At 51.3% G+C, this 26,955-nt stretch overlaps 2 protein-coding genes across 3 annotated transcripts in view; one reads left to right on the top strand and one right to left on the bottom strand.

The window, feature by feature from the left end:
- Positions 1–26,955, bottom strand: part of GRM2 (glutamate metabotropic receptor 2) — a 73,784-nt gene that overhangs the window by 17,992 nt on the left and 28,837 nt on the right. For both annotated transcript variants that reach the window (XM_050957649.1, XM_050957650.1), the window contains exons 2-3: positions 23,753–24,388; positions 3,826–4,663 (exon numbers count right to left, since the gene is read on the bottom strand). In XM_050957649.1, the coding sequence (XP_050813606.1) occupies positions 3,826–4,663; positions 23,753–24,289 (1,375 nt within the window). In that variant the 5' untranslated portion in view covers positions 24,290–24,388. The remainder of the gene's footprint in view (positions 1–3,825; positions 4,664–23,752; positions 24,389–26,955) is intronic.
- Positions 14,885–17,265, top strand: LOC127053719 (IQ domain-containing protein F5-like). The gene is made up of 2 exons (XM_050958896.1): positions 14,885–15,064; positions 16,849–17,265. Exons 1-2 carry the CDS (start codon positions 14,885–14,887, stop codon positions 17,263–17,265), a joined length of 597 nt encoding a protein of 198 aa, XP_050814853.1.

Genomic DNA, 26,955 nt, shown 5'->3' with positions numbered 1-26,955 from the left:
GTGACTGCTCCAGCCTTCAAGCTAAAATTTGCTTGCTGTATTTACTAGTAAATTGTACTAGTAAAGGAGCACTCAGATGTTACCAGTATGGGAACACAAAAGGATCACAAACACACATGAATCCAAATTCACTTTCAGATTTGAGCAAATATTCAACAGCTTTCCCCCCACCCCACATGCCTTGGTTTTATATTCACCCCTTTATAACATTATAGTACCTAACAATAACATGCATATTCCTTTTCACTTAAGTACATCCTTTCAACTTGACAATCAGTTCACTCCCCCACCTCTGCTATTATCTCAGGTTGGTATTAAACACATCACATGAAAATACTACATTTATCTCCATGAGATTCCTCCCCAGGGAGACCGATAATACAATACATTTTGCTAAGCAGCACTAACTTCCCCGACATAAGTCTGACAGCCCAAGGCTGCTTATATATGAAATCAAATATAGGTAAGTCCGCAATCTCTCTCCTGCTATGTGGTCTCTTGATTGCCAAGCTGGGAGATGAAGTATACACAGGTTCTCTGGCAAGCCTGCTCCCTTTACTCTTCATAAGATTTCTGAGAGGGGAACTGTGACCTAGTTATGCTGAACAGCAGCTCCACTGACACCAGACTGGGCCCTGGGAAGCAGACACCAGCCATGCCCCCGATCTGCCTCCAGCCTGCCCCCTATGCTGGGGCTGGGAGCAGGGCTGATGTATCCAGCTCTGCTCTCACTGGAGAGGGGGTGGACTCAGGGAGCTATTGCTGCCCACACCAGTATACCTGAGAACTGGCCCCTGGACACGCATGGAAGATTACATGGAGCAATGTGTCTTGAGAATGAACTCAGGACAACTAGTGGCTGACATGCCAACCTCCAGCCATGCCTAGGACCCTCAGGACTACGCAGAGATGCACGGTGTGATGTTGCACTCCATATGTTTTATTGAAATATGCTTACGAATGTTGTGACAAGATGACCGATGTTCATATGGTGGGTTCCATGCTTTTCTTGAGGGGAGAGGGAGCGCTAAGATGCCACCTCTTGCCCCTGCTCTTGGGTGCCAAAGGCCCCGCTAGTGGCCTGGGAAGGTGGTAGAGGAGGGAAGTGGGGAAGGGGTCTGGGTTTGTGCCTCACTCGGAGTCCCAGCCCCTGGGGGTTTCTTACCTTCTTCCCCCTTAGGTGGGGTCACTCTCGGTCCTTAGATGCTTGAGGAGGGAGTCTTCATGCCCTGCTGGGGCAGGGTCCCCCTTACTTTGGTTCTCTGGTCTTTCAAATCTCACAACACACCTCCAAGCTCCAGTCCTCTCTCCTTCCTTCTTCTCCTCCTCTGACTGAAGCAGGGGTTTCATTAGGTTCCTGACAGGGCCTTAATTGACTACAGGTGCTTCAATTAACCTGTAGCAACCCTCCCTAGTCTACAGGGAACCATGCCTTAATTAGCCTAGGCCTTATATATTTCCCCTCCACCACTCTACCACTGCTCCCTGGCCCTCCTGTATCACAATGTGAATATGATGTAACTGGAATACGCTTTGTGCAAAAGGTGTCTTGTAAGGTATCATAACAAAGGTTATAACCTACTGAATATATTCCTCCTATTTGTATGCATGTATCATTCTTATATCTGAAGCTAGAAATATGAAGGATAACTCTGAGGTCCTATTGTAATTATGCAAAGTGTGAGCCATTAATTGTGGTTTAAAATCTTGATGGCTCCCATTAACCCAGACAATTAGTTGTAAATGGTTTATTTACCTGCAAACCTTCCTGTGTACGCATGGAACAACCCAGGAAGAATGGAGACTAGAGACCTTACAGTGACATGTAACCGTGTCACATAATACTAGAATCCATTTTAATCCTTGTACTTTTCCATTGGTGAGGCGGAGATGGGGACAAGCAAAGACAAAAGATTCCCGCCTTGTGTTAAAGCGATAAAAAGGGGTGGAGCAGGACATAAGGGACTGTCAGTCATGAGAAAACCCCTGCTTACCACCTGGGATGTCTACTGGAACTAACAAGGACTGTACTTGGGGAAAGGATTCTAGGAAGGAGTCTAGTCTGTGAAAGAAGCTTATTGGAACATCTCTGAGGGTGAGATATTACTTGTAATCAGTTTCTTAATGTATTAGGCTTAGACTTGCTTGGTTTTGCTTTATTTTGCTTGGTAACTTACTTTGTTCTATCTGTTATTACTTGAAACCACTTAAATCCTACTTTTTATACTTAATAAATCACTTTTGTTTATTAATAAACACAGAGTAAGTGATTAATACCTGTGGGAGCAAACAGCTGTGCATATCTCTCTATCAGTGATATAGAGGGTGAACAATTTATGAATTTACCCTGTATAAGCTTTACATAGAGTAAAATGAATTTACTTGGGGTTTGGATCCCATTGGGAACTGGGTGCCTGGGTGCTGGAAACAGGTAACCTGCTAAGCTGTTTTCAGTTATCTTCAGCTTTGGGTGCATGGACCAGAACCCTGAGTCTGTGTTGCAGCAGGCTAGTGGGTCTGGCTCAACAAGGCAGGGGTTCTGGAAGTCCCAAGCTGGCAGGGCAAATGATCTCAGAAGTAATTTCAGCACATCAGGTGACAGTCCCAAGGGGTCTCTGTGACCGAACCCATCACACATGGGCTTCTCCTTATCTCACCGGGATGTGGTGAGGATAGCTATGGTAAGGACTGTATGCTGCCAGATCTGACAGTGATGGAGGCTGGATAATAGATAGATTGATGATCATCCTCCCAGGTGTCTAATGAGCTTGGCCTGAAGGAGAACACTTTGGATGGCTCCTCCATCCAGCAAGCGCAGGTCTTCACAGTGTGCCAGTATAATGCCCATCTCAGGACCAGGTCAGTCCTGTAGAGAGCACCATTTTCTCCTAGCTGCCTCTGACTGAATAAAACCCAGAACGCAAAGGAAAAGGATGCAACCTGGAATATACTGAGTCCTCATTGTTTCTGTGGCATCTTAAACCAGTGTTCCAGAGTCTCCTACAAATGATACACCAGGGGTAAGAATCCATCATACGCGGGGTCAGTGCAATGTAGTCTCGTCAGAATAAAGCCTCTGAACAGTTTTAAATTGCTTTGACTTATATCTGACTGCTCTGCCCCGATAAGAATGCTGAATCTAAAGAAGAAGAGATGTGACTGGCCAATTCTCCAGGCTCACCTGGCCTCACAGAACTGCCATTGGAACTGATTGTTTAGACAGAAGTCCAAGAGGAACAGCAGAGCTAGTAGGAAAATATGTGATCAGCTATTACAAATATTTTGATGCTGAATATTAAAAACTCAAATAGGTTATGAAAGGAATAATGGAAGTGGCACTGGCCCAGGGTGCCTGGGAAGCTGATGGTCGGCTGAAGGAAATGGTCTCACAACCCTCCCAGTTAGTCAGTCATTTTCCAGAAAATTAGAAGACGCTGAACCCAACACAATGTTCAACTGCAATGTTCAACCAGTCTGAAACCTGAGACCCTAACTATGCTCTTGTGTAACAATGTTTGTGTCCTGATGCAATGTTATCATGACACCTGATGCAGCGGTTTCATGCCACCAGCCTGGCAGAGTCCATCATCAAGAGGCAGGAAAAGAGTATGAACTTCTGGGCCAAAGGACTCTGGGCAAGGACATCATCATGTGAGGAATCACAGACCTAATGCGCTCAGCAAGTTTGGCTTGTCTGGCTCAGATGTGACCAGTTGAAATCCCCAGGCTTTGAGTACTCCTAGTTAAACCCTCTGATTTCCCTTGTCCATTCCATCCCAACCCCTTCAGTTCAGCCATCAATCCCTATTGATGCCCTGGGCTTACCATCAAACTTGACATTGAGCATGAAGTCCTTGTAGAACCTCTTGCCATTAACCGGCTTCATGGAGTCACACAGCTTGGTGGCATTGGGGCACAATGCCTGGTGCATGTTATGGAGGGAGTGGGCCATGGCGTAAACAGCATTGACTACAAACATGATCTTGGACTCCTGCTCGAACTTGCCTGTCTTCAGCGAGTGCCGGCTGCAGTCCTGGGTATGGAAGCTACACTGGAACTTGTGCTCCCAGAACTCCCGGAACCAGGGGTTCCGGCTGTTGTTGTAGGGGTTAAGGTTTCGGAAATAGATGGCAAACTCCTGGATGGGGTAGGCTGCCAGTTCAATGGTGATGGCCCCCTCTGCCACCAACTCGCTTCCCACCACCACGCTCTCCAGGGCACCCCAGCCATCACTGGCCACCCATGTGAAGGAAACATTGATTCTCTGTGCGGCCGCCAGCAGCTCTCGGGCATCTTCGCTGCGGGTGAACAGCACCACCACCCTAGCACTGGGCTTTTGCAAGAGGGCCTTGATCACTCCTTCAAAGGTCTTCTTGTTCATGGAGCGCCCCACCTTCTCGGAGGTGGCGATGCAGATGTTGCGGGCCCGGGCTTCCAGCTCAAAGGCCTCAATACCCGTCTCACCGTAGTCACCCTCCGAGGCCACTGTGGAGACGTAGGTCCAGTTAAAGAAGCGCAGGATCTCGGCCATGGCCTTGGCCTGGTAGAAGTCTGGTGGGACGGTGCGGGCAAAGTAGTCGTAGCGAGACTTGTCACTGAGCTTAGCGCTGGTGGAGGCATAGCTGATCTGCGGGATCTGGAAGAGTCGCAGCAGGTTGGCCACCTAAATCGAAGGGGGAAAGAAGGAATGGGTGAGGTTACAAGGTGTACATGGGAGCAAGAGAGAGGGAGAGCATCCTGCCTCCATTTACTGAAGAGAGTATGGGATGCCCCCGCAGTTTTCCTGGGAAATAACTACAGCTGGTCCTTTAAGGGTTGGAGGGGCGAAAAATTCTCCTTTAAGGCTCCTAATTGGACCACTCCATATTCTAACCCTTAGTGGGTCAGATGTAGTCAACAATATTCTTAATCTATAAGATTATAGGGAGTTTTTGTGGACTCCCAATCCTTGGATGTTTTCAAGACCAGGCTAGACAAACACCAGTCAGTGATGGTGTAGGTATATTTAATCCTGCCTCCGTTCAGGGGGATGCATTAGATGACCTCTTGAGGTCCCTTCCAGCCCTGCATTTCTCTCATTATAAGCATTCAGCTAACACAGTGATGAACATAGTAGAAATGCCTATATCTGAGGATCTCTGATGCCCAGATTCCACAGTCATTGGTGCATTAGAAATGGGATGGATAGAATACGTTTTCTTTGGGTACACTTTATACTAAGGGTACATTTCTACATGGTTTGTAAACAAAGGATTGATAGATGTCAGAATTATGTTGCAGTTCTGAGTATTATATGTTATATAGGTGGTTATAAGCACATCATTAGAAGGTGTTTTCTACACAGAAGGTTTTAAGCCATGGTCATTAGCAATCTACTGACCTGTTGGATGCTAACAATTGGTCAACCTTTTAGTCCAAGGTCTATGAACACTTTGTTAACCCTCCACAAGGTATTGACCCTGATTGTGAAGTGTGACCCATTCTTTAGCCGTGGGATGGGGGCCTGCTGGTGGGGTGCTGGCTCTGTCTTGCTCTCTATTCACAGGTATTAATTTAGGAACAAGACAGGCCAGGACCACAGAAATCAGGTATAGTCCATACAATAATCATTTTTCAATACCATCAACAGCTGTAAAATTACATTGGATATTACTATGGATAATTAATTAGCCCTTACATTGGGTTTCTGCTCCTGGAACCTGTCTCACTAAGAGAGGTAGAGGCAACAGACACAAAACTTTCCAAAATCTGCTCATCTCAGGCACACATCTGAAGATGTAGTGATTTCCAAGCAGAGCCACTCACCATCCTAGGCACTAAACTATGGGCTTTCCTTTAAAGAGCCAGTAAGGTCAGAAATGTGATTGTAAAAGTGGCTGTTTTTATTCAATGGCTCTGAGCCCAGAGTGCCTCCTAGTCATTATAGGCTGATTTCTAACACAAACACACTTCTCTGCCTCTTAGCCCTGGAGACTCCTCACAGCACCGGGGCCAATTCATGTCTCTTGAGCTGTATTCTGGGATCTCTACATCTCCATTGACCTAAAGCGCCGCTCACAGAGTCGGAGGCTGCCATGCCCACTGAACAGAAAGGAAAGGAAGGCATTAGACCAGTGGTCCCTGCTCTGCCCCAGCACAGCTCAGTCCCAGCTCCACTCTGCCCCTATCCCATCTCTGCCTCTAGCCCACCTCTGCCCTCATTCCCTCTCTACCTCCAGCCCAGCTCAACTCTTCCCTCTGGTCCACTCCCAGCCCAGCTCTGCCTCTAGCCCCAGCTCCTCCCCAATACCCTGTTCAGCCTCCAGCTCTACCTTCAACCCAAACTCCTCTGCTGAGCAACTGTGCGGTAATGGAGCGGGGGTGCAGACAGCTTTCATTAGTGGTAAGAGGTGGTGTGACAGGAAAAGTTTGGGCACCACTGCATTAGACCCTCGACATTCTCGATGAATGTTCACGATGTAAGCACTGTGACTCATCTATCTGATGACTCTCCGCTATCCCAGTGGATGACTCTCCAGCAGTCAAAGGCTGAGAGCCACCGTGGTTCAGTGGTGGAGAGTGAGATGGATTCTATTGGCCTCATATAGCATCACCTGCACTATCACCACATTCCAATCATAGAACCTTTGTTACTGGCCATGATGGAATAAAGAACCCAGCTGGATTTTCAGAACCAGGCAGAGTTTTGCAAAATCATCTTTTAACTTGTAAATGGAGCCAATTGGGCCCTGAATATTGATAATTTCACACATGCAACCGCATTTCTCATTCCCACACATGAATGTGCAGTCAAAGCAACTGCGGGCACAAAAATTGATTTAGACATCTCCCTGGCTGTTTACACCTGCAGTTGTCACAACTGTACACAGTTGATGTAACTGTACATGTAGATTATGCACCTGTATTTTTCATGCACGGTGGGATGTCTGCAGTTATAAAATTCCAGCCCTTGATGGGAGTCATGGCTTTATTCCTGAAGTATCTGAAGAAAACAAATTTGATTTCTCTTCAGCTGGATGCTGAGGCTAAGCTGAAGGAGGCTCAAGGACCATGCACACAGGAGAAGGATGTACCACAGCCCAATGTCCAGAAATGGTGCAGACTAAGAAAATCTTGGACAAAGGTTTTGCCACAGCTGGTGAAGTCACATTCAACCACACATGTGCCCTATGAGACAGAGAAGGAAGAAACCTAGTATCCATCCCTCCCCAACACGATGGAGAAGCAAGCCAGCAAACCTGGACTGGTGACTAAGGGCAAAGCTGTCCATGTCCGAGAGTCCATCATTAGCCCTCTGTGAGGACTCCACAATGGGGATGATGCAGACAAGGGCACCAGGCAGACAACTGAGTGACAATCATCATGGAACTCCCCTCATCATACCATTTTTACTGGATCACTTTTATGGAAACATGAGCAATCCCAGTGCGATGTCAGAAAGGTAGGAGCATGTGGGACGGTGAAGGCTAGAGAGCTTTGATTGGTTGAAAGTGAGACCCTTCAGAGTTCTTTGAGTCCAGTAGCCAATCATATCCTTCCATTTCCCGAGCATTCTATCAATGTAGCAATGCCTGTAGTGGGGCTACATGAGCCTCCTGCTATTTCTTTTCAAAATACTTTTCAGAACAATAAACCTTTTTCCACCTCAAACATTAGATGTGAAGATAATTATCAGCAGTCTAGAGGGTGATAACCTGTTAGGCTTTCCCTACGAGTCACATCATGTTCATTGTCAGGGTGAAGGTCACATATGTCAGTTATTTTGAGTGACCTGGATTTTTTTCCCTTCCAGTCTCTGCTTCTGTTACACTGTGGTTTCAAGCTTTCTGAAAGAGTAGCAATTATCCCGAGCTGTTGGCTTCTTCTGCGTTGTTTTTGTTGGGTTTTAATATTTCATATTTTGTTCTCTTTTTGGGAAAATAAACTGCTTCGGTTGCAAAAGCAGAAGAATCCGCTGCAGGGAACACAACAGAACATCATAATCTTCAAAGTGTTTTCCAAGCGTTCAGTAATTTACTATTATTAATTATTTGTATTGTTGTAGTGCCTAGGAGCCCTAGTTATGGACCAGAACCCCATTGTGCTAGGTGCTGCACAAGCACAGAACAAAAAGACAGTCTACATATGAGACAAGATTCCAGCAAAGTATTATCATGGTCCCCATCATTTTACAGGTAGGACAGCTGAGATGGATTCAGGGATTTGTCTCAGGCCACATAAAGCCATACATCCAAGACACTGGCAAAGAGGGCACTGCCAGGGAAGAAATGGGCATAATTACTTTGTTGTGTTTCAATGTCCTGCAGTAAGATGGGAACTCAAGCTGAAGTCCCTTTGGCTACCGTTTCTCTTCAGCTGGATGCTGAGGCTAAGCTGAAGGAGGCTCAAGGACCATGCACATAGGAGAAGGATGTACCACAGCCCAGTGTCCAGAAATGGTGCAGACTAAGAAAATCTTGGCTACCATGATCCCTCACTATCATGTCTAATGGAGACTGCACGCTCATTGGAGCAGGGACCTGACTGCTGAGTGCCAATGCGCCATGCACAGGTAGGTCGCTTGTAGAAAGACTGATGGGTTTAGGGTAGATGATCACAGCTTCCATGGCCACAGCCTCTTAGAGCTCCTGCCCCAGGATGGATTCTGGGCATGCCCAAGGTGGAAAGGAGAAGGGACAATCCTGCCAGCCCTCTGCATAGGAACGTCCGGTGACCCGCAGGGGGCTTCCATTCTCAGAAGGACCCCAAGGCAGTTTGCACTTCCTCATCCGTGCATCTTCATGCCAACCAACAGCCAAGGCAATGCAAATGGCAACTGCTTCCCACTTCACCATGTGGCGTGGTGGCAGAGGAGGGAGGGCCATTGTTCCACAGCATCCCTCTCAGAACGTATAATCACATCAGAGCTACGTAAAATATAGCTCCATCATAGCGAGACTGCTGGCCTCCAACCACTAGGGATGTGATGACCTGCTGAGGTTAGTGACCAGAAGCAAACTATCCTGGGCACTGATCATTAATCCCCCAGTGTAGGGTTGCCAGTTTTGGTTGGATGTATTCAAGGAGGTTTCATCACAACATGATCTTTAATTCCTGGAGACTCCAGGACAATCCTGGAGGATTGGCAACCCCATGAGTGACCCTGGACCTCAGGCACTACTGTGTGTGGTCAGTGAGATGTTTTGCTGCAGCTGAATTTCATCAGACTTCCAGGGTGGCAGGGAGATTTAAGGCATGATGAGACTGCCAGCTTTAGCAGGGAGGGTGATACTTTCCACTTCTCAATGTTCCTCCCCCTCCCAATTTCCCTTGCACCATGGAATCCCAGTCCATCCATGAGAGGTTAAGACTAGATTCAAAGGATCAGCAAACACTGCTCATGCACACTGAAGGAGGTTCCCCAGAGCTCCAAAATGGGTTTCTAGTCCCAGAGCATTCCTGGGGATTTCTCCTCTACCTCTGCCCCCATGAGAGGAGGTTGGGCCATTCCCCTCTTGTGAACCTTTTCCCCTGCCTGACTTGGGGCCCTGCTTTTCTTCCCAACACACACTCTGCTTGCCAAGGATTAATGAGAAGTCATGTCAGCAGGTGGTAAGTCAGAGGAACTGCAGAGGCTGGGCCATTGCATGGCTTGGCCACACTGAACCTGGAGTGAGATCTCAACAGAAACATCATCAGAAGTGAGATATTAAACCTCCTGCTGAAATACCACAAAATCCTTCTCTGTCAGAGTGAGAGACTTTATAAAAACTGCCTGTAAATGAATCCAGAACATGCAAGACCAGGCAGGTCTGACTCAGGAATTGGAATATGTACATGGGGGCCAAATGCGGAGAGAGGTGGAGCACCAGCAACTCATCTCAGAATACTTCCACCCTACAAAAGTCTCACCTGTGAGGCGGCGCAGGCATCTCTCAGCCCAGACAGATGAAGAGAAAGAACAGGAGAATGAAAAAAACAATGGGCCAGAGCAGAATATTCCACCACATGCGTCCACCCATTGAGATCAGAACAGGCGCTGACGCCTGCCCCTTCCTCCCCGCTCCAAACAGCTCACGCTGGCCGCTTGTTCCAGATGCTCTGCAGCAATTCTCATTACCTTCAAAGGGGAAAAATCAGCACTAATAAGGCTATTAAAAATACAGACTGTCAAAGAGGCAGGCAAGAGGAAGCCTGTGATCTGATTGGCTGGCAAGAGCTGGTATCTGGAGCCGGTTTCCCAGCCCTCGGTGATGTGGAAATCTCCACTGCTTAATTAACATGTACAAATATGTTTTTAACAGACTATAACACTCCTCATGGCAATAAGGCACCAGAGACTGCGAATTACCCTGCATTGATTCACACCAGGCATCGTCATCGAAGGCACTTGACCGTAGGCACTTGAGGTGCAAATTACTGGAGAACAATTCACTCCCTCTCATGTCTTATTACCAAATGATCACAACACTCAGGCCCGCAGTCCGCCAGTCGCATTCTGGTTCCAGTGGGCTCCGACTCCCGTTAGGCACAAGCTGGGATCGTGCCAGGTTATACCAGTCCTGATTAAAATGCAGAAGGCAACTCCTCACTGGGAGAAGATAGAATTCCCAAACGCAGCTGGGAGCTATCTTGACATCTGGGAGGTACTAGGGCATTTGGCCGTCCCAAGGAGATGGCTAGACATCTGGGACGAATTGAGATATTTTGGAGGTATCGAGGTAGTTGGGAGCTACCTAGATATCCGAGTAGTACCTAGGCACCTAGGACAGATCTTTGCTGATCTGGCAGAAGAACTCAGAGCCTCACCTGGGGGATGCCTTCCTTATCTTACTTGGAAGGACAGAACCCTGCAAGAGACACTCAGTGTGTCATGTGATGAAGGTCAGTGGTACTTCCTCTTACTGCCAACTGTTCAGCAGAACTCCACCCTTGCCTCCTCCCCGTAACATCCTCAGAGCCTGCAGAGAGATCGGCACCATGCGACAGCCACAGTCTCCAGGGAGTTGGCAGACTGATGCCAACTGGTGAACTCCAGTGGGGCATCGTCCTTTTGCTTTTCAGTGGCTCCCTCCAGCTCTCACGTGTAGTGAATCCTGGTCAGATAGGGCTCAGATGGGTTCTCCACTTTTCCCTCTTCTTATCAGATCTGTTTGACCAGTTTATGGCCCCATTATCCACCTCTGCTTTGTTACACCAAATTGGTGACTGGCACTTCTGGAGTTGGGTAGAAGGGGGAGATACGTAACACGAGCTGGGTATCCTTTGCCCAGTCCAGCAAGATCCAAACCGTTGGAACTCCCTATGTGATGCAATTTAGGAATGGGCTCTCTGCACTCTTGAGAACAGCCCTATTTTCACAATTTGCAACAGACACACTTGAAGGTCAAGGGACGGCACTTCCAGAAGGCTGTCCAGGCATTGGCAAGTCATTAATGTACATAATGACGGTACCATGCAAAGGTCCCAATCAGGACTGAGGCCTGATGGTGCTCGGCACTATACAAAAGCATATGGAAATGCAGTCCCTACCCTCTTACGGTCTAATGTGAACCATGCTACAAGTGAATGTTACAACCAGAAGGAGAGACAGGACGCAGGATATTGAGATTGTGTGGTCACACAGGGAGCGAGGCACAGAGCTTCAAAAGTATTTAGGTGCCTAACACCTCTTGGAGTTGATACCTAAGTACCCTTGAAAAGCTAGGACCTACAATTTACTGGATCCAGGTCATGTGATGCTAAAAACAAATGAAGGTAAGGTTAGCAGGGATTGCTGTCCCCATTTTAGAGGGGGGCAAACCAAGCCCCTGAAAGGACCTGCCAGAGCCTGGGTCGCTTAGCTTGCAGTGAGGCTGTCTGTAAGCTTGTGCTCTTTATGACTGTCCCCATCAGTGGGCAGCTAACATCCTAGGAACCGCTATGACCTGACTGACCCTGGTGCCCTCAGATGGCCCTGGAATCTGGCTGCACAGAAGTTGAGCATTGCCAGGGAGTGTTTGCCTTAGGCCAAGCACGAGGTATACTCTGCTAACCACGGGAGTAGATGAGGGAGTGTGTGTGTGTGTGTGTGTGTGTGAGAGAGAGAGAGAGAGAGAGAGAGAGAGAGAGAGAGACTGCCTGCTTGCTAAAATGCTAGTGACCAGCAGAGCTTTGTTTGTGTCATGAGCCCACTTGGTAGAATGGTAGCCAGCATGACCCTGTCGCTAGAAGGATACCAGCCAGCACAGCTCTGCCTTTGCTATGATTCTGCCTGCTGCCCTTCCCTTCATTGACACTGCCCTTGCCTCATGCTCATAAGTTTTAATGCCACTTGGGTGAGATTGGCACTTTCCAGCATGATAGCACTGCTGGGACTGAAATCCCACAGGGCAACACATTTTATTGCTCCCCTCCTTCCCCTTTGCCCCCTACTCCTTCTACAACTTGCAGGCCTAACACAGGGCTGGACAATGTATTGTCCCAGGAAAGGCTGCTCTCTCCCAATTGGCCCAGGGAGTAGAGCCGGAGCCAGGTGCACTGGAGCTGTGCAGTGTGCCCAGAGGAGCAGGGAGGATGGAAAGCAACAAGCCCTGTTTACGGGTAACACCAATGCTCCCACATGCTCATCCCGCCCCCAGAGTCCCAGCAGGCACCCGAGGGGAGGACGGTGCTGGGAATGTCCACCAGGCCTTTGTTAAAGAGAATTACGCGCTGACTAAAGGTGCCAGCTGCAGGGCTGATGCAGCACAGCCTGCGGCAGTGACCATTCCCCCTCACGGAGCCTCACTTTTGGCCAAGAGGCAAACCAGCTCCAGGGACAAGAGGCATTTTCACTCTCTGTAGGGCCATGGAGTCCTGGCTTCTTTACTGAGATTGCCACCAGGCTTCCGAACAGTCCCAATGTAGCACAGACCCATGTCCACAATGAACCAAAGGTGAGGCCACCAACCTTGTCTTACAGAGGCTCCCAAATGGCCCATCATACATCAGGACTTCAATCCACTACTGGCCTGGGCTAGATTTGAACCAGAGATCTTAGAGGGGAAGGGCTATACCTGTTCCTTAAGCTAGCCAGTCTCCTGGTGGTCACGCTTCCCAATACATGTAAACCTCCCACCTTCAAGGAGCCACCGGCTATTAGCCCCTGAAGGGTAGTTGTGGACTCTGAAGCTGAGAGAGAGAGGCTCAGTGATTCCAGGGAAGACACTGGCATGAGAGAAGGATTTGGCCAGGTGCATGTAAGAGAGAGAGAACAAAACGGGCATAGATGTGCCCATGCTCACAGCTGTGCAGAGAAAAGAATGATGAAGAAGATGCCAGCCACAGATAGATAATGTTCCCTCCTGCAGTCACCCTGATGAACAATCGCTGACTCCCTGCTGTTTCTTCAACGCCTCACCCCTCCACACTCTGCCCCCAGAGCCCTGGGGTTCAGCAAGGACATAAAAAACCTTGAACATACCTTTTGAGGACTAGGTTTTCCACGTTTGTGACTCACATGGATCTGGGTTGCCTCCAACCCAGCCAACGACTAACAGCAGAGCGATCAAGGCAGGTCTATTGTTGTCTCATCCGTTACCTGGGTTGACCAGCTTGACTGGCGATGTCAGTGTCCATTGTTACATCACAGCTCTAGCCACAGGGTGCTGATGCTAGTGTCTTAAAAGACCCTCAGCTGATGAACGGTGAACTCCTGCCATCCCAGGGAAACGTGGTCCTCTCCTGAGATGTGAGGTGTCTCATGGGGGCACGAGAAAGCAAACCTCCCGTATGGAGTTCATTACTCACAGATAACACTCTCTTATATCTGGCTGTTGAGGGGGGTAATATCAATCCTAGAAGTAGAAACTTGTCAGGCACAGATCCCTTTTATAGGCACCATGTCCCTTCCCCAATCCCACTGTTGAGGAGAGGATTGTCTCTTGGGGCAGTATGTGATAGATCTTCTGGAGAAACCATGGGCAATGGGGGCAAATGGAGAAGACGAGGATGGCAAAGCATGGGGAGCAGGTTTCCCCTCCCCTGCCAGGAGTGTAGCTCTCTCAGGACACAACTGGGGGATCCACTGGAGGAGAAGCCTAGGGTTGGCATGGAGGAGAAGCCTAGGTTTGACAGACTCCACCCACCTCCTCACTCTCAGTGAGGCAATCTCTTGTTTAGGATGGGGTCCACTGCCTGCCTTCATTCCTCCTCCATTGCATTCAGCTCTCCAGCATTAAATTCCCTGCTTCTCCTCAACCCACCCCCATCCCTGAGCGAAGAGGCTGACCATGGAAGGGTTATGTTTCCACCCAAACCAGGCGAGGATATGGAAAGATTTTCTAAATGTGTCTGGTACCAGCCTTTGTACCAACACCGTTGGTTCGGGTGCAATTGCACTGACTGCAGAAGGGCTGAAGCAGTCGGCGATGAGGGCGCTAATGAATAAACTTGCAATTAAACTGAATAACTGGGGTTGCCGCCTGTAGACAATGCCCACTAAAGTCAATGCAGCCAGGCCAAGCCCTGGGATTGGATTTCTATCCCCCTGGGGCAGGTTATCTCCTAACTGCCTGTCCTCTGCAGCAGCTGGCTCCGGCCCCTGGATTAACTGGTGCACTAGTCCGATCCCGGCTGGGCAGTCCCATGTCTCCTCCTGTCTCTGTGTATGTCCGCCTGCCTCTAGGAGCTAACCTCTGCTCTCAGTTACACCTATCTCTGAGGCAGACTGCAGCATACCCAGTCTGCTGGCTCTGGCTCTCGCACCTGTTCTTTTGGAGCCCTGACAAGCTCGGGGAAAGTCAGGGTAACACTGGCAGGTGTTGACGAGAGGAAGCCTCACTGATGGGTGGTGGGGACTTTCCACCTTCGCTGGGCTGCAGTCGTCAGCCCTGAAACCTCCCTCCCATCCTTACGCTGAGCAGCATTTCTCTTTCCTTCCTCCATGGCGAGTGTGAAGGCTCTGGAGGGCAGCCCCGGGAAGAAGCCTGATGCCAAGGTGCTGAAGAACTCCATGGTCCCAGACCCTGCCCTGGGAGGCAGGGATGATGCTCAGAGGCAGCTCTTGGCAGCTCTAGACTCCCTGCAGCAGCTGGGCACTCCAGATCAGGCAGCAGCTATGGACGTAAGTATCTTCCATCTCGCAGGTGGGATTTCTTTGACTTCGAACCTCCAGGCACAGCTCAGTGGGGGTCGCGGGTGTCACCCAGCACAGATCTGCCCCCCAACGGCTCCCTTCATATCACTTTTAGACATCCCCCTACTCTAGAAGCCAAAGGGGGCTTAGGCAAAAGCTGGCAAGAGCTGAATGGCCAGCGCCAAGACATGTAGCATGACCAGTGGAACTGGGGAAACTGGGTCAGATTTCAGGGGAAGCCTGGCTCGGGGCAGCCTCTCTTCTCTGCACAGCTCCGGGAGTCTTTCCAGTTCTCTGTGATGGTCTTTCTCTGCTAGGCCTGGAAAGCTGATCCTGGTTCTCCATTTCCACTCCTCCCACTGCGGAGCACAGAGGCAGGCCCAGACATTCCTTCAGAGCCGCAACGGCCCCAACGCTTTCCCTGCATCTCCCCCAACAGGCTTAGCGGGATTCTGCCTTCTCCAGTGACTATGGCCAGCCAAAACAACAGCTCGCCCCGCGGGCATAGGAGACCCTTCCTGCAGGCTCAGGCTGGTATTTTAAGTCCATACTGGGCCCCCTGAAAGTGGCAGTGTGCATGGTACTGTGTCAGCAGCTTCACAGAGCTGCGATTGGTTGTTCAGCTGGATCAACCCCAATAAGGCAGCTAGTTTTGGCTGGTCTCTTAGGTCCCCATTTATGGCCTGCATGGACACCTATGTTTGGGCAAAAAGGTGTTCAATAAACATAAAGTGGGTGTCATGTCCCCTTCTAGGGGCTAAGCCACATAGAAGACAGCAGCCTACTACTGCTGTCAGATAATGGAACTTCTCCTTTAGCTCAAGCAATAGAAGTCTGCGCCTTAGGGCAGAAGGCCCTGAGATCAGACTCTGCTGGTGGCCTGTAGCTGAGATCATTACAGACACAGGAGTCACGGGGGAAAATAGATCATAGAATCATAGAATATTAGGGTTGGAAGGGACCTCAGGAGGTCATCTAGTCCAACCCCCTGCTCAAAGCAGGACCAATCCCCAACTAAATCATCCCAGCCAGGGCTTTGTCAAGTCTGACCTTAAAGACCTCTAAGGAAGGAGATTTCACAGCCTCCCTAGGTAACCCATTCCAGTGCTTCACCAAGCTCCTAGTGAAAAAGTTTTTCCTAATATCCAACCTAAAGCTCCCCCACTACAACTTGAGACCATTACTCCTTGTTCTGTCATCAGGTACCACTGGGAACAGTCTAGATCCATCCTCTTTGGAACTCCCTTTCGGGTAGTTGAAAGCGGCTATCAAATCCCCCCTCATTCTTCTTTTCCATAGACTAAACAATCCCAGTTCCCTCAGCCTCTCCTCATAAGTCATGTGCTCCAGCCCCCTAATCATTTTTGTTGCCCTCCGCTGGACTCTTTCCAATTTTTCCACATCCTTCTTCTAGTGTGGGGCCCAAAACTGGACATAGTACTCCAGATGAGGCCTCATCAATGTCTAATAGAGGGGAACGATCAAGTCCCTTGATCTGCTGGCAATGCCCCTATCTATACAGCTGAAAATGCTGTTAGCTTTCTTGGCAACAAGGGCATACTGTTGACTCATATCCAGCTTCTTGTCCACTGTAACCCCTAGGTCCTTTTCTGCAGAACTGCTGCCTAGCCATTTGGTCCCTAGTCTGTAGCAGTGCATGGGATTCTTACGTCACAACTTTGCACAATGTTTCTGACTCAATGAGGAGATGGATGCTATTCTGTGGCTGCCTCTCCTGTAGTGACAGACAGTTTCCTGCCTTCTCTTCACAGCAGAAAGAAATCTCTCCCCCTCTCTCCCTGTCACCAGAGAAGGACCCTAGCAGGAAATCCGCCATTGCCATCCAGTCATGGTGGCGAGGGGTGCTCACCCGGCGAACGGTGCGCCAAGCAACCCTCTGCGTGCTGGTGATCCAGAGGTGGTGGCGCCGGGTCTCATTCTGGCAGTGGGAGGAGAGGCGGGTCAGGGCACTAGCAATGTATGTGAGGCCCGTGAGAGCTACTGTCCTCCTGCAGTCGCTGGTCAGGATGTGGCGTGCGAGGATCCAGTACAAGAAATACCAGAGGGCCGTCCTGGTCATCCAGAACAAGTGGCGGCACTACACCTGCCGGAGAGAGGCCGTGGTGTTCGCAGAGAGCAGCCTGGCTGACGGGGCGGTGGACCTGAACATTGAGATTGTTGTTGGTTAAGCTGACTCCGTTAAAGCTGTGGGAAAGGCTCTGTGCAGAGACAAGCACAGAGAATGAAATAAACACGTTCCCTGGAAGCGAAATCCCAGTCAGGAAGTGCTTTCCAGTGAAATCCTGGGGTGGGCGGACAGGCAGCGGGCCTCTGAAAGTGGATAGGCCAACGTGGCTTACAAAGGCGCAGTCCAAGCCACTGTAGGCCTTGCGAGGAAGGTCACACTGGGAATCTAGTATCAGAGCGGTAGCCGTGTTAGTCTGGATCTGTAAAAGCAGCAAAGAGTCCTGTGGCACCTTATAGACTAACAGACGTATTGGAGCATGAGCTTTCGTGGGTGAATACCCACTTCGTTGGATGCATGTAGTGGAAATTTCCAGGGGCAGGTATATATATGCAAGCAAGAAGCAGGCTAGAGATAACAAGGTTAGTTCAATTAGGGAGGATGAGGCCCTTTTCTAAAAGTTGAAGTGGGAATCTAGCACCTCACCAGGTAGCATAGGCAGCTGTCCATTCTGGGGCTGTTTACTCCATGCCAAGACCTAGAGAACCAGGCTGGCCGTGGATGCTAGAGAGCTCAGGCCTCAGTCTGCATCCACTAGTCTCAAGAACTTTGCATTGCTCACAGCAGAGCCCTGTGACTTCCACCAGCCCAGTTCTGGGGTTCCGAGACCTTATCCGCTCAGAAGTACATTGGGGTAGCTTCTGAGCCCTTATCCACCCAGTGGCCTCCAAGATCTTATCCCCTCAGTTCCTAAGAATTTAGCTCAACTCTGAACTCCTCACTGAGGATTGGCATGCAATCAAATGACATTTGAGTTAAGTAGGCTCAAGAGTAGAGGGTGGGTACTGGGCATACCACACCCCCCAAAGTTACATAGCAAACTTCTTCCTCTATAGACATTTCCAGATTAAACTGCGTTTAGTATACACTGCATCACAAGTTTAAGGATTGGCTGTACAATCCCGTACAGCATGCTCTGTCCACGCACGACTTACTCTTTACATCATCTTTATGGGCCCAGTTGATCTTGTTGATTGTTATCTTGGCCATTGTAAATGGTTCCCTTGGGGTTCACCCCTGTCTTAGCTAGTGCAGACATTTTGTTTCCAGGGTGCTGATCTATTTACATCCTTAATCCTGTCTTCTGATAAATGAGTCTAATTATTCATGTCAAGCCAGGCCTACAACCACTTATAAGAAAATCACCTCACCTGCACTGCCATGCAGCCACCTCTGGGGTGAAACAAGTTAGCTGTTTTTAAGAGTGGACAGTCACACTAACCAACAGGGAGTGCAGGAGAATATCACATCCAGTTGGAACTGCAGGGGAAATTTTGGCCTTGTCCTTAGCTAGGAGACTGCCAAGGAAACCCTGTACCCTGCAGGAAGGAACCGAGTGGCACAATGCCCTGTTTTTGTGCTAGTAGGTCGCTCTCCTCTGGCTGAATCAGGAGTGAGTGAATACCCAGGGGGCACTGTGCTGGTTAGATTTCAACTGCTTGTGGTCAATAAAGATTCCTCATTAAACTTAGGGTCCTGGCTGTTGGCAATTACCTCCTGTTCCCTAAATTCCAGCCCCTCCACCCCACTGTCATGCCCTGCTGCAGAAGAGGTTGATTACCAGTGGTGGGAGTGATCCAAATGTACACAAGGCCAGATCCAATCCTGGTAGAAATCAGCACAGCTGCACTGACTGCAATTCCAAAGACTGAGGGGATGCGTCTGTGAAACGGCTGGAGACCCTGGCAGATGAAAGGCTCTATATGGCGTAAAGGCAAGAAAGCACCACATGGAATGGCTCAGCTTATACTGGGGGCCAGGAACAAGGCGAGTCCATATTAAACAGGGAGCCTGGGCTAAGCAGAAAGGAGGGATTGTGGGTGCAATTTGCCCCTATGCAGAAGATCAGCCCAATGCTACAGGACAGTAAGTGGCAGAGGCCCATGCCGAGTCTGCCAAGGGGTCAGTTTCAGCTGGAGTGACTTATGCAGCTCTTTTAGAGCCATGAGGGTGAATGACCAGGGGAGGTGGTACTTATGAGACAGCCACCCATCCCCTCAGCCCCAAGCTAATGGAGTTTTCAGTGAAGTGAAAGAAGGGGGGAAAGTCCAGAGATCCCAAGGTATTTGGACCCTTGGAATCAATGGAAGTTAGGAGCCTAAACACCTTGGAGGATCTGGGCCAAAGCCAGCATCTTGGCCAGCAATAACCTCAGCAGCAGACTGGAAAAAACAGTTGCTAGAAGGAGTTATGCTGGTGCCTTGGGGAGTGATACCCTTTTGTGACTCTGCTGATCCACTGCCGTAGGGGGTACTGTGCTGCTGGCAATGCCACCTTTCAGAGGAGCGGTCCCCAACCACTCGTGACTGATAAAAACCTCGGCTTGCTTTTCACAAGAACAGAGCAGCATCAGCTTCTGCATCCGAGCAAAATTCCCACCAGTAACTGCACCTTGCTGTCCTAACCCCTCCTGCTCTCTTCTCCCGGCAGGCTGAACTGGCTCCAGTGTCTCGCCTAGCTGGCTTCGAACAGCTGCTGTGTTCCACCCGAGGTGGCTGCATCTCAGTGTTGGTGCACAGTTCCCGTATATCCAGCTAGCAGTCACACCAGTAGAGCAGTCCTGCTGCATTAATCCAGATTACACCATCAGAGCCGTAACAGAGAGCAATGCTGGGTGCCTGAGGAAGCCCTTCTGGATAACAGAGACTAGCATTAGCTATAATCTTGGAAACAAGAAAACATGCAGCACTGACTTTCCCTCCAGGGGGGCTATGGGGAGCTAGGTGAATTATACCTGCCAAAAGTGTCTGGCATAGCACAGACAGGCAAGGAGAGATCCAACCCTGCACTGCTCTGGATACATATAGGGGCTGATACAGACACCATGAGTGGCTGGAAATCCCCCCTACACAGGCACAGCATAGGGCTGAGCGCCTGGGGCTGCTCTAATTTACACGTGGGGTCACACTGGCCCTGCATCTGAGCTCACAGCCACCTTGGGCCCGGTCCTGGGCAGGCTGCATTGTCCTTGGACTCAGCCACTGGTCCTCAAGCCACCCTGCAGAATGAGGGGCTGCTGCTTCCAGAAGGGAGTGTTGAGAGAGAGGGACAGCACCCAGTGAGGAAAGAGCAGGGAGCGCGTGTGCCGCTGTTGGGGTAGGGGAAGGTGCTAATTCAATGCAGGCCTCAGAAATGTGATGTCTCAGCTGGATCAAACCTGGAGCTCTCTGTGCTCAGCCCAGGGGAGACTGCGAGCAGGCTCTGCTTTACTGCAGCCTGGAGGAGACACACGCAGCACTAGGAAAGCCCAGAATTATTAATAAACGGCTCCATGTTCTCCTCAGTGCTGTGCAGCTCTATCCCCAGCCCTGGACAGTGTCTGCAACTGCTGCTAATTAGCTGCTTATCTTTATAACGAGCTGCCTAATGATCTCGCTGCCGATCTCCCTCTCCTTTCGTCTGCCCAGCGATGGATTTACCCACCTTCTGGACTGTCGATGGATCTAATTGCCTGTCTGTCTGGCCCCATCATCATTTCTATCTGTTCATCCATCCCTCCCCCATCCCTTTCTTTCCTTCCCCTCCTCCTTTTTCTCTTGCTCCATCTACAATAGCTTCAAAGAGAAATTGCTCCCTTTACTTCCTACAGCCCCACTGCAATGCTATTCATGGCACTTCAAACATACATCACAGCTGCCCATCCAGCTCCTGTACCCCCATCATTTCAGCTCCTGCAGCCTCTCTCCGCTCTTTGGCCCACCTCCCTTTTCTCCTGCCTTGCTTCCCTTTACCACTGCCTGCTTGTCCCCTTCCCCATCCCTGCAGACCCCTTGGTTCAGGGCTGAGGGCTCCCCGGCAGCCTGGCTCGGGGGTGGGGCATCATCTTGAGTTGGAAGGGAAAGGAGAGCTGCTTGCCCCAGCTGTGCAGCAATCTACTTGGGAGGGGAATCCAGGGAGTACATAAAGAAGGCCCTGCAGGAAGGGAAGGCGGATTGCTGGCGCAATCTTGTGGGACAGGGGCTAGAATGTGTGGGGCGGGTAGGGATGCTGCCTGGCATTCACCCACTCAGGGGAGGGAGTGGGGCTATAAATGAATGAAGGGCTCCTTCCTTTTCTGTGCCTCTTCGCCATCCAGCCAGGGGCCCTGCTCCCACACTGGGCCTGCGTCTCACCGACTCCGGCCGAGCTACCCCAAGGGGAGGCATTTGGCCCAGGAGGCCTGAGGGAAAGCGGCTGATGCTAGCAACAGATGGTGGAGTCTCAGGTGTGCTCAGTGGGGCCCCCAGGTGCCCCTCCTGCAGGGAGGCAATTGGGGTCAGAGCTGAGGCAGAGCATGAGAGCGGGGGAAGGGAGAGAAGGGCTGTGAATGGGCACTGGTGCCCCCCCCCCCCCGCCCCGCAGCAGCACAAGGCTCTGCTGAATGAATGGCTCTCCCACACAGACCTGCTGCAAGGAACCAGCTCCACTCGGACTCTCACGGACTCTCAGCTCGGTTTGTTGCATGCCTGGCTCAGTGCCCCAAAGCCCTGGCACCAGGCTGGCTGTCATGCTGGCTCACCTAGCCACGCTCCCTGCTTCCCTGGGCCAGGCTTTGAATGGGATAATGAGAAATTAATTTGCATTAATTACAGCATTAATGCAGCAGGGAGGCTTGGGAGCAGCTGCTAAGTACCGTGGTGGTTGGGAGCGGCAGCTATTGAGTGCTTCAGGATCTAGGTCCCTACTAACCTGCATGGAATCGGGGGTGGGGGGAAGGTGCTCTCCATGAGAGGGAGGCATCGTGGCGGGGTAGGGAAGGCACAACATGGCTGCTGTGCTATAAAAAGCCCCCATCCCACCCCCACCCTCAGGCAGGGAGCTGAGTTAGGCAGAGTTTAACGTCATGGCCACAGCAAGGAGAAAGGGCTTGGAAAATACTAGTGTATGGACGAGGTCAGGGCAAATCGCAGGGTCTGTGCTTGGGAAGAGTTCAAAGGCATTCAGTGTTCAACATATGGGTGTATACACATCTGCTACAAGCACACCACACCCGTGCCACATCACCGCCCCGGGGGTCTGAACGCACAGGTGTGACCTCTGCACCACATGCCACATCACCGTCTCAGGGGCTGAGCATCCAGGTGTGTGACCTCCGCACCATGTGTCACATCACCATCCCAGGGGTCTGAACGTACAAGTGTGACCTCCATGTCATGTACCATGTCACCATCCCAGGGCTCTGAATGTACAGGTGTGACCACCGCACCACGTCACCATCCCAGGGATCTGATCATACAGGTGTGACCTCCGCACCATATGCCATATCAGCATCCCAGGGGTCTGAATGTACAAGTGTGAGCTCCATGCCATGTGCCATGTCACCATCCCAGGGCTCTGGATGTACAGGTGTGACCACCACACCATGTCACCATCCCAGGGATCTGATCATACAGGTGTGACCACCGCACCATGTGCCATATCACCATCCCAGGAATCTGAGTGTGAGGGTGTGACCTCCACACCACATGCCACATCACCATCCCAGGGATCTGAGCGTACAGGTCTGACCATCGCACCACATCACCATCCCAGGGGTCTGAACGTATGGGGTGTGACCTCTGCACCACATGCCACACCATGTCCACTCTGCCTGGGCTGACACGCCCAGATCCCTCACAAGCCCAGAGAGACATTTTAGGTTCTTAAAAGGCCGGAGAGGTTGCAGTTAAACTGACAGGCCCCAAGCCAGCACTGTGTCACCCAGGAATGTCTGTGGCTCTTTCCCTGCAACTCGTACGGTGTTTTCCAGTGTACAGGCTGGAGAGTAGTGAGTGGCATGGGTGTGCATGCATGGGAGCAGGGGTAAACCCGCAATGGGTCAGGAGGAGACTGACTTCTAAATGGTAAATTGGGCACTAAAGAAATCAGCATATGCCAGGGGCAATGAGAGAACCAGGTGTGGGGCTGCACCAATCATCTCAGGCTGGGGGAGGGAAGGGTGGAGCACACAGGGTAGGTTAAGCCAGATACGCTCATTCCTTGGGGTTGGGCAGGGGTCAAACCCATGCCCTCATTCCCTGGGACAGTGATGTGGCCTGTGGCTTGGAGGTCACACCCATACGCTCAGACCCCTGCTTACCCCCAAACAGGTACAGATGGGATGGCTGCACCTCATACCCCTTCAAATCCAACCTGGAGTGACCACCAGCTAGGGGTCCAACAGTCATCTAGTCCTTGGCATCTCTGCTGAGACTATGCCAGCGAGCACCAGCTCTTGTGATGCGAGCACCTGGTGACCAGGCTCTGGATTGAGACCCACCCCCTCCCCCAGACTCCTTGCACATACTATAGCGTACCACGTAGCCAGCCAAGTGTAATGACATTCACTCCCTGCCAACCAGAGTTAGAGTCAGACTGGCCACACAGAGGTCACCTTAGATCCCATTGCTAGTGGCCTGGGCCTCAATGCCCCCTCATTCTAATCCCCAGCTTGCCCTCTGTGCACGTAGTACCTGGATGGAGACATCGCTGTAGGAGCCCCCGATGACCCCGGTAATTGCCATGGGAACGTCATCGTGGATGGCGTAGGAGCCGTCAGGGCAGATGTGTTCGGAGCCATCCACTCGGGTCAGGGAGGCGCGGACGAAATCCAGAGACTGCTCCAGGGCGTAGGTGTCCTTGGAGCAGGTGTCCAGGATGTGGGCCCCCAGCGTGATCCCTGGCAGGATGCGCTGGTCCTTGTTGATCTCGTCCAAGGCGAAGAGCATGGCCTCGAGGCGCTGGATCCCTCGGTGCTCATTGATCTTGCCGCACTCCTCGTTGGAGCTGCCTTTCTCGTGCACCGGGAACAGCCCCCCAATGACCAGGTCCCCTTCTGTGCTGATCTCCTTCTTGGCCACTGTGCTGTAGCTGGGGTTCAGGCTGCTGGCGAGGCACGTGGCGGCATACAGCAGCCAAAGCCACAGGGGGACAGAGAGCCCCATGGCTCTGCCCCTGGGGAGTGGGGAGAGCCACCTGGTGGCACTGGTCAAAGCGCTGGCCTCTGGCATCTGAGCATTGGCAACAGGCAGCTGAGCTGGAGCTGGGAGGTTACAGCATGGAGGTCAGTGGGGACCCATCGCCTGGGGAGGAGGACAAGTGCTCAGCACCTGTAGAAGCAGAGGGAGCAGATTGACAGTCATACATCTGGAGGAAAGAGTTGCTAGGAGCCTGCACTAGAGCTGTGATAGGAGGATGGGCAGTAGGGTCATGCCCGCCTCCAAGGGCCTTGGATATCACCACTGGCCCCAATACTACCTACTCTGGGGTGACTCTATGCAAGCTTCACACTGCATTTCAATCATTGGGGCTGTTGCTGGGACAGTCGTAGGTGCCCTGGGATTGGTCAGACAGTCGCAGTCCAGGAACCTGGCCTGAAATGGGTCCCTCAGCTGGGCACTGACAGCCTGTGCCACCTACACCTGCTCCACTGTTCCAGAGCATATGTGGGCAGGACCGAGACATGGGAGGCGCTCAGGAATATACACCTGGGGCCCAGGTGGAGCCCTGCTGCACAAGACACCCTGGGGCAGGTAGGTGTCTGCTTGGCTGCCTCCCTGCACCCTCTTTCCCTTTGGGTCAGACACTTTTCTCCTCTCTCCATCTCCATTCCCCATTCTCTATTTCATCCCCTTTCCCCGCCTCCCCCCGAGGCCCTCCTCACCTCCCCAGTGACCCACCCACCCATGAGCCCACCCCAGGACAAGCCACCTCTGCTCAGCCGCAACAGGAGGGCTCCAGGAATACTGGCTGCTGGCCCCAGACTGTCAGTCTCTGAGACTCCCCCTCCCCACTGGGCCTTGCTTTTCCTTCTCTCTTTAGAGGCTGCTGGATGGGCAGGGGCAGCAGCAGTCAGGGCTGAGACCTGCCCTAGGAGACGTGTGCCCCCCTCCTACCCACTAGAGCAGACATTCCCTTGGGTGCTGTGACATGGACCTTGCCCTTCAGCAGATAGGAGCATTCCCCAGCTTTCTGCAGGGAGGCGAAGGGGTGAGATCAGAGCCAAGAGGATGTGACAGCTCCAGCAGTAGGCTGGTACTTCCAGGACAACAAAGTGAGAGGGAGAGTCAGAGAGAGACATGGAGGGAGGGAGACAGAGGCATGGCCCACGATCCATGGGTCTATCCCAGCTATGCGGCACACAGTGACCAAGGAGGAGGGAAAAGTGCCTTTCTGCTTTGCCAACCCTTGGCTCTGCCGGGGGCCAGCTCACGCTTCAGCCCATGTTTTAAGCAATCTCAAGGTTGCTCTAATTTATGCTGGCTGGTAATAGCCCTCATGGGCTATTCTGGCAACAAGGGATTGCTGGAGTGCCACAGCACTTCGGCTGCCCACCCTCCCCTGGCTGTTATTATTCTTCATGTTTACTGCGGGAGCACCGTGGGGGCCTCATTGTGCTAAACACTGCAGCAAACCCACAGTGGCAGGCAGTCCCTCTCCCAAAGAGCTTATACTTTAGCCATGCCATCCACATGGAGAGGCAAACCTGGGCCAGTATTGAGCTGGCTGGATCGGCCACATTTCCGGCCCCTTGGCACAGCCAGAGTTGGGCAAAGTGTCCAGAATGGAGCTGAGGAATTGGCCTAAGGAATCAGAATCAGGGAGACAATGAAGCCATTGTTCAAGCCTTCCTCATTCCCCGTATGGCCTGTGCTGCTCCATGTGGGACCTGCCCCCCAGGACACGACAGGGCATTGGATGACTGGCACAGCTAAATGGCATGTTGTCAGCTCATGCCAGGCATGCCTGGCCCCTCAGTAAGTGACAAGCCAGGCAGAGAGGAGAGCTGCTGTGAGAGGACATCCTCCGGCTCCACTGCCCCCCAAAAACCTCTCACCACCTTGGCATCCCGAGGGCAGGATTAGCTCTTGGCACCAGCACCAAGGGCAGAAGCTCTGTGCCTGCCAGCACCAGGCGGTGAAATTGATAGCTGATCACACCTTTCCACTCAGCTCCATGGCTTGTTAATGCTGCATAAAATGAAATCTCCTTTAAGCAGCTGTTTACTGTGGGAGCGCTCAGATTGGCCTCCAGTCGGATTGGGCATGAATTGGTCTTCCTCCTAGACCTTTAGCTGGGTGGTGCATGTTCCCATGCGTACAGCCATACTCCCATGCAGATGTGCAGACAGCTAGAATAGGTGTAGCGTGTATATCAGTGTGTGCGCATGATGGGTGTATTAGTTGTGCAGGGCTGTATGATTGTGTGTGAACCGGTGAACATAAGTGCATGTATGATAGGAGATGTGCATGTGAGTACGTTTTTGCCAGCACGTCCGTGCTCGTGTCTGAAGGGGAGTGCACAGGCAGGTGTGGGCAGGGCTGAATCTGGCACATATTGGCATGTGTGTCAAAAAGCACACATATGGTTTCCGTGCTTGGATGTCAGGGGGTGCACCATGTACATGCAGCTCTGCTTTTAGTCTCCTCCGTGCGTGCGCATTAATGATTTAGTATGATAACGATTTTAGAGGGATGTTAAACCACGTCCTTCAGGGTTTAAGCCAATCTCTAGCTGTTAGAGACCAGCAGCAGACCTAGGTGGGGAGTAGGTTATCCCACATCTGCTACTGCAGGGTTCTCATATCTTCCTCTGCTATATCTGGGGCTGTCCCCTCCCCCCGAGACAGGACACTGGTCTAGATGTACCCACAGCTGGCTCAGAGGCGATTATCCCT

This window comes from Gopherus flavomarginatus, chromosome 6 (genome assembly GCF_025201925.1).
Source record: "Gopherus flavomarginatus isolate rGopFla2 chromosome 6, rGopFla2.mat.asm, whole genome shotgun sequence".
Lineage (NCBI taxonomy): Eukaryota > Metazoa > Chordata > Testudines > Testudinidae > Gopherus > Gopherus flavomarginatus.
This window is presented reverse-complemented; position numbering and strand designations above follow the sequence as displayed.

Coding starts and splice junctions, on each gene's coding strand:
- LOC127053719 (XM_050958896.1), top strand. CDS start 14,885: ATGGCGAGTGTGAAGGCTCTGGAGGGCAGCCCCGGGAAGAAGCCTGAT. Junction 15,065..16,848: donor ATCAGGCAGCAGCTATGGAC/GTAAGTATCTTC, acceptor TTCTCTTCACAG/CAGAAAGAAATCTCTCCCCC.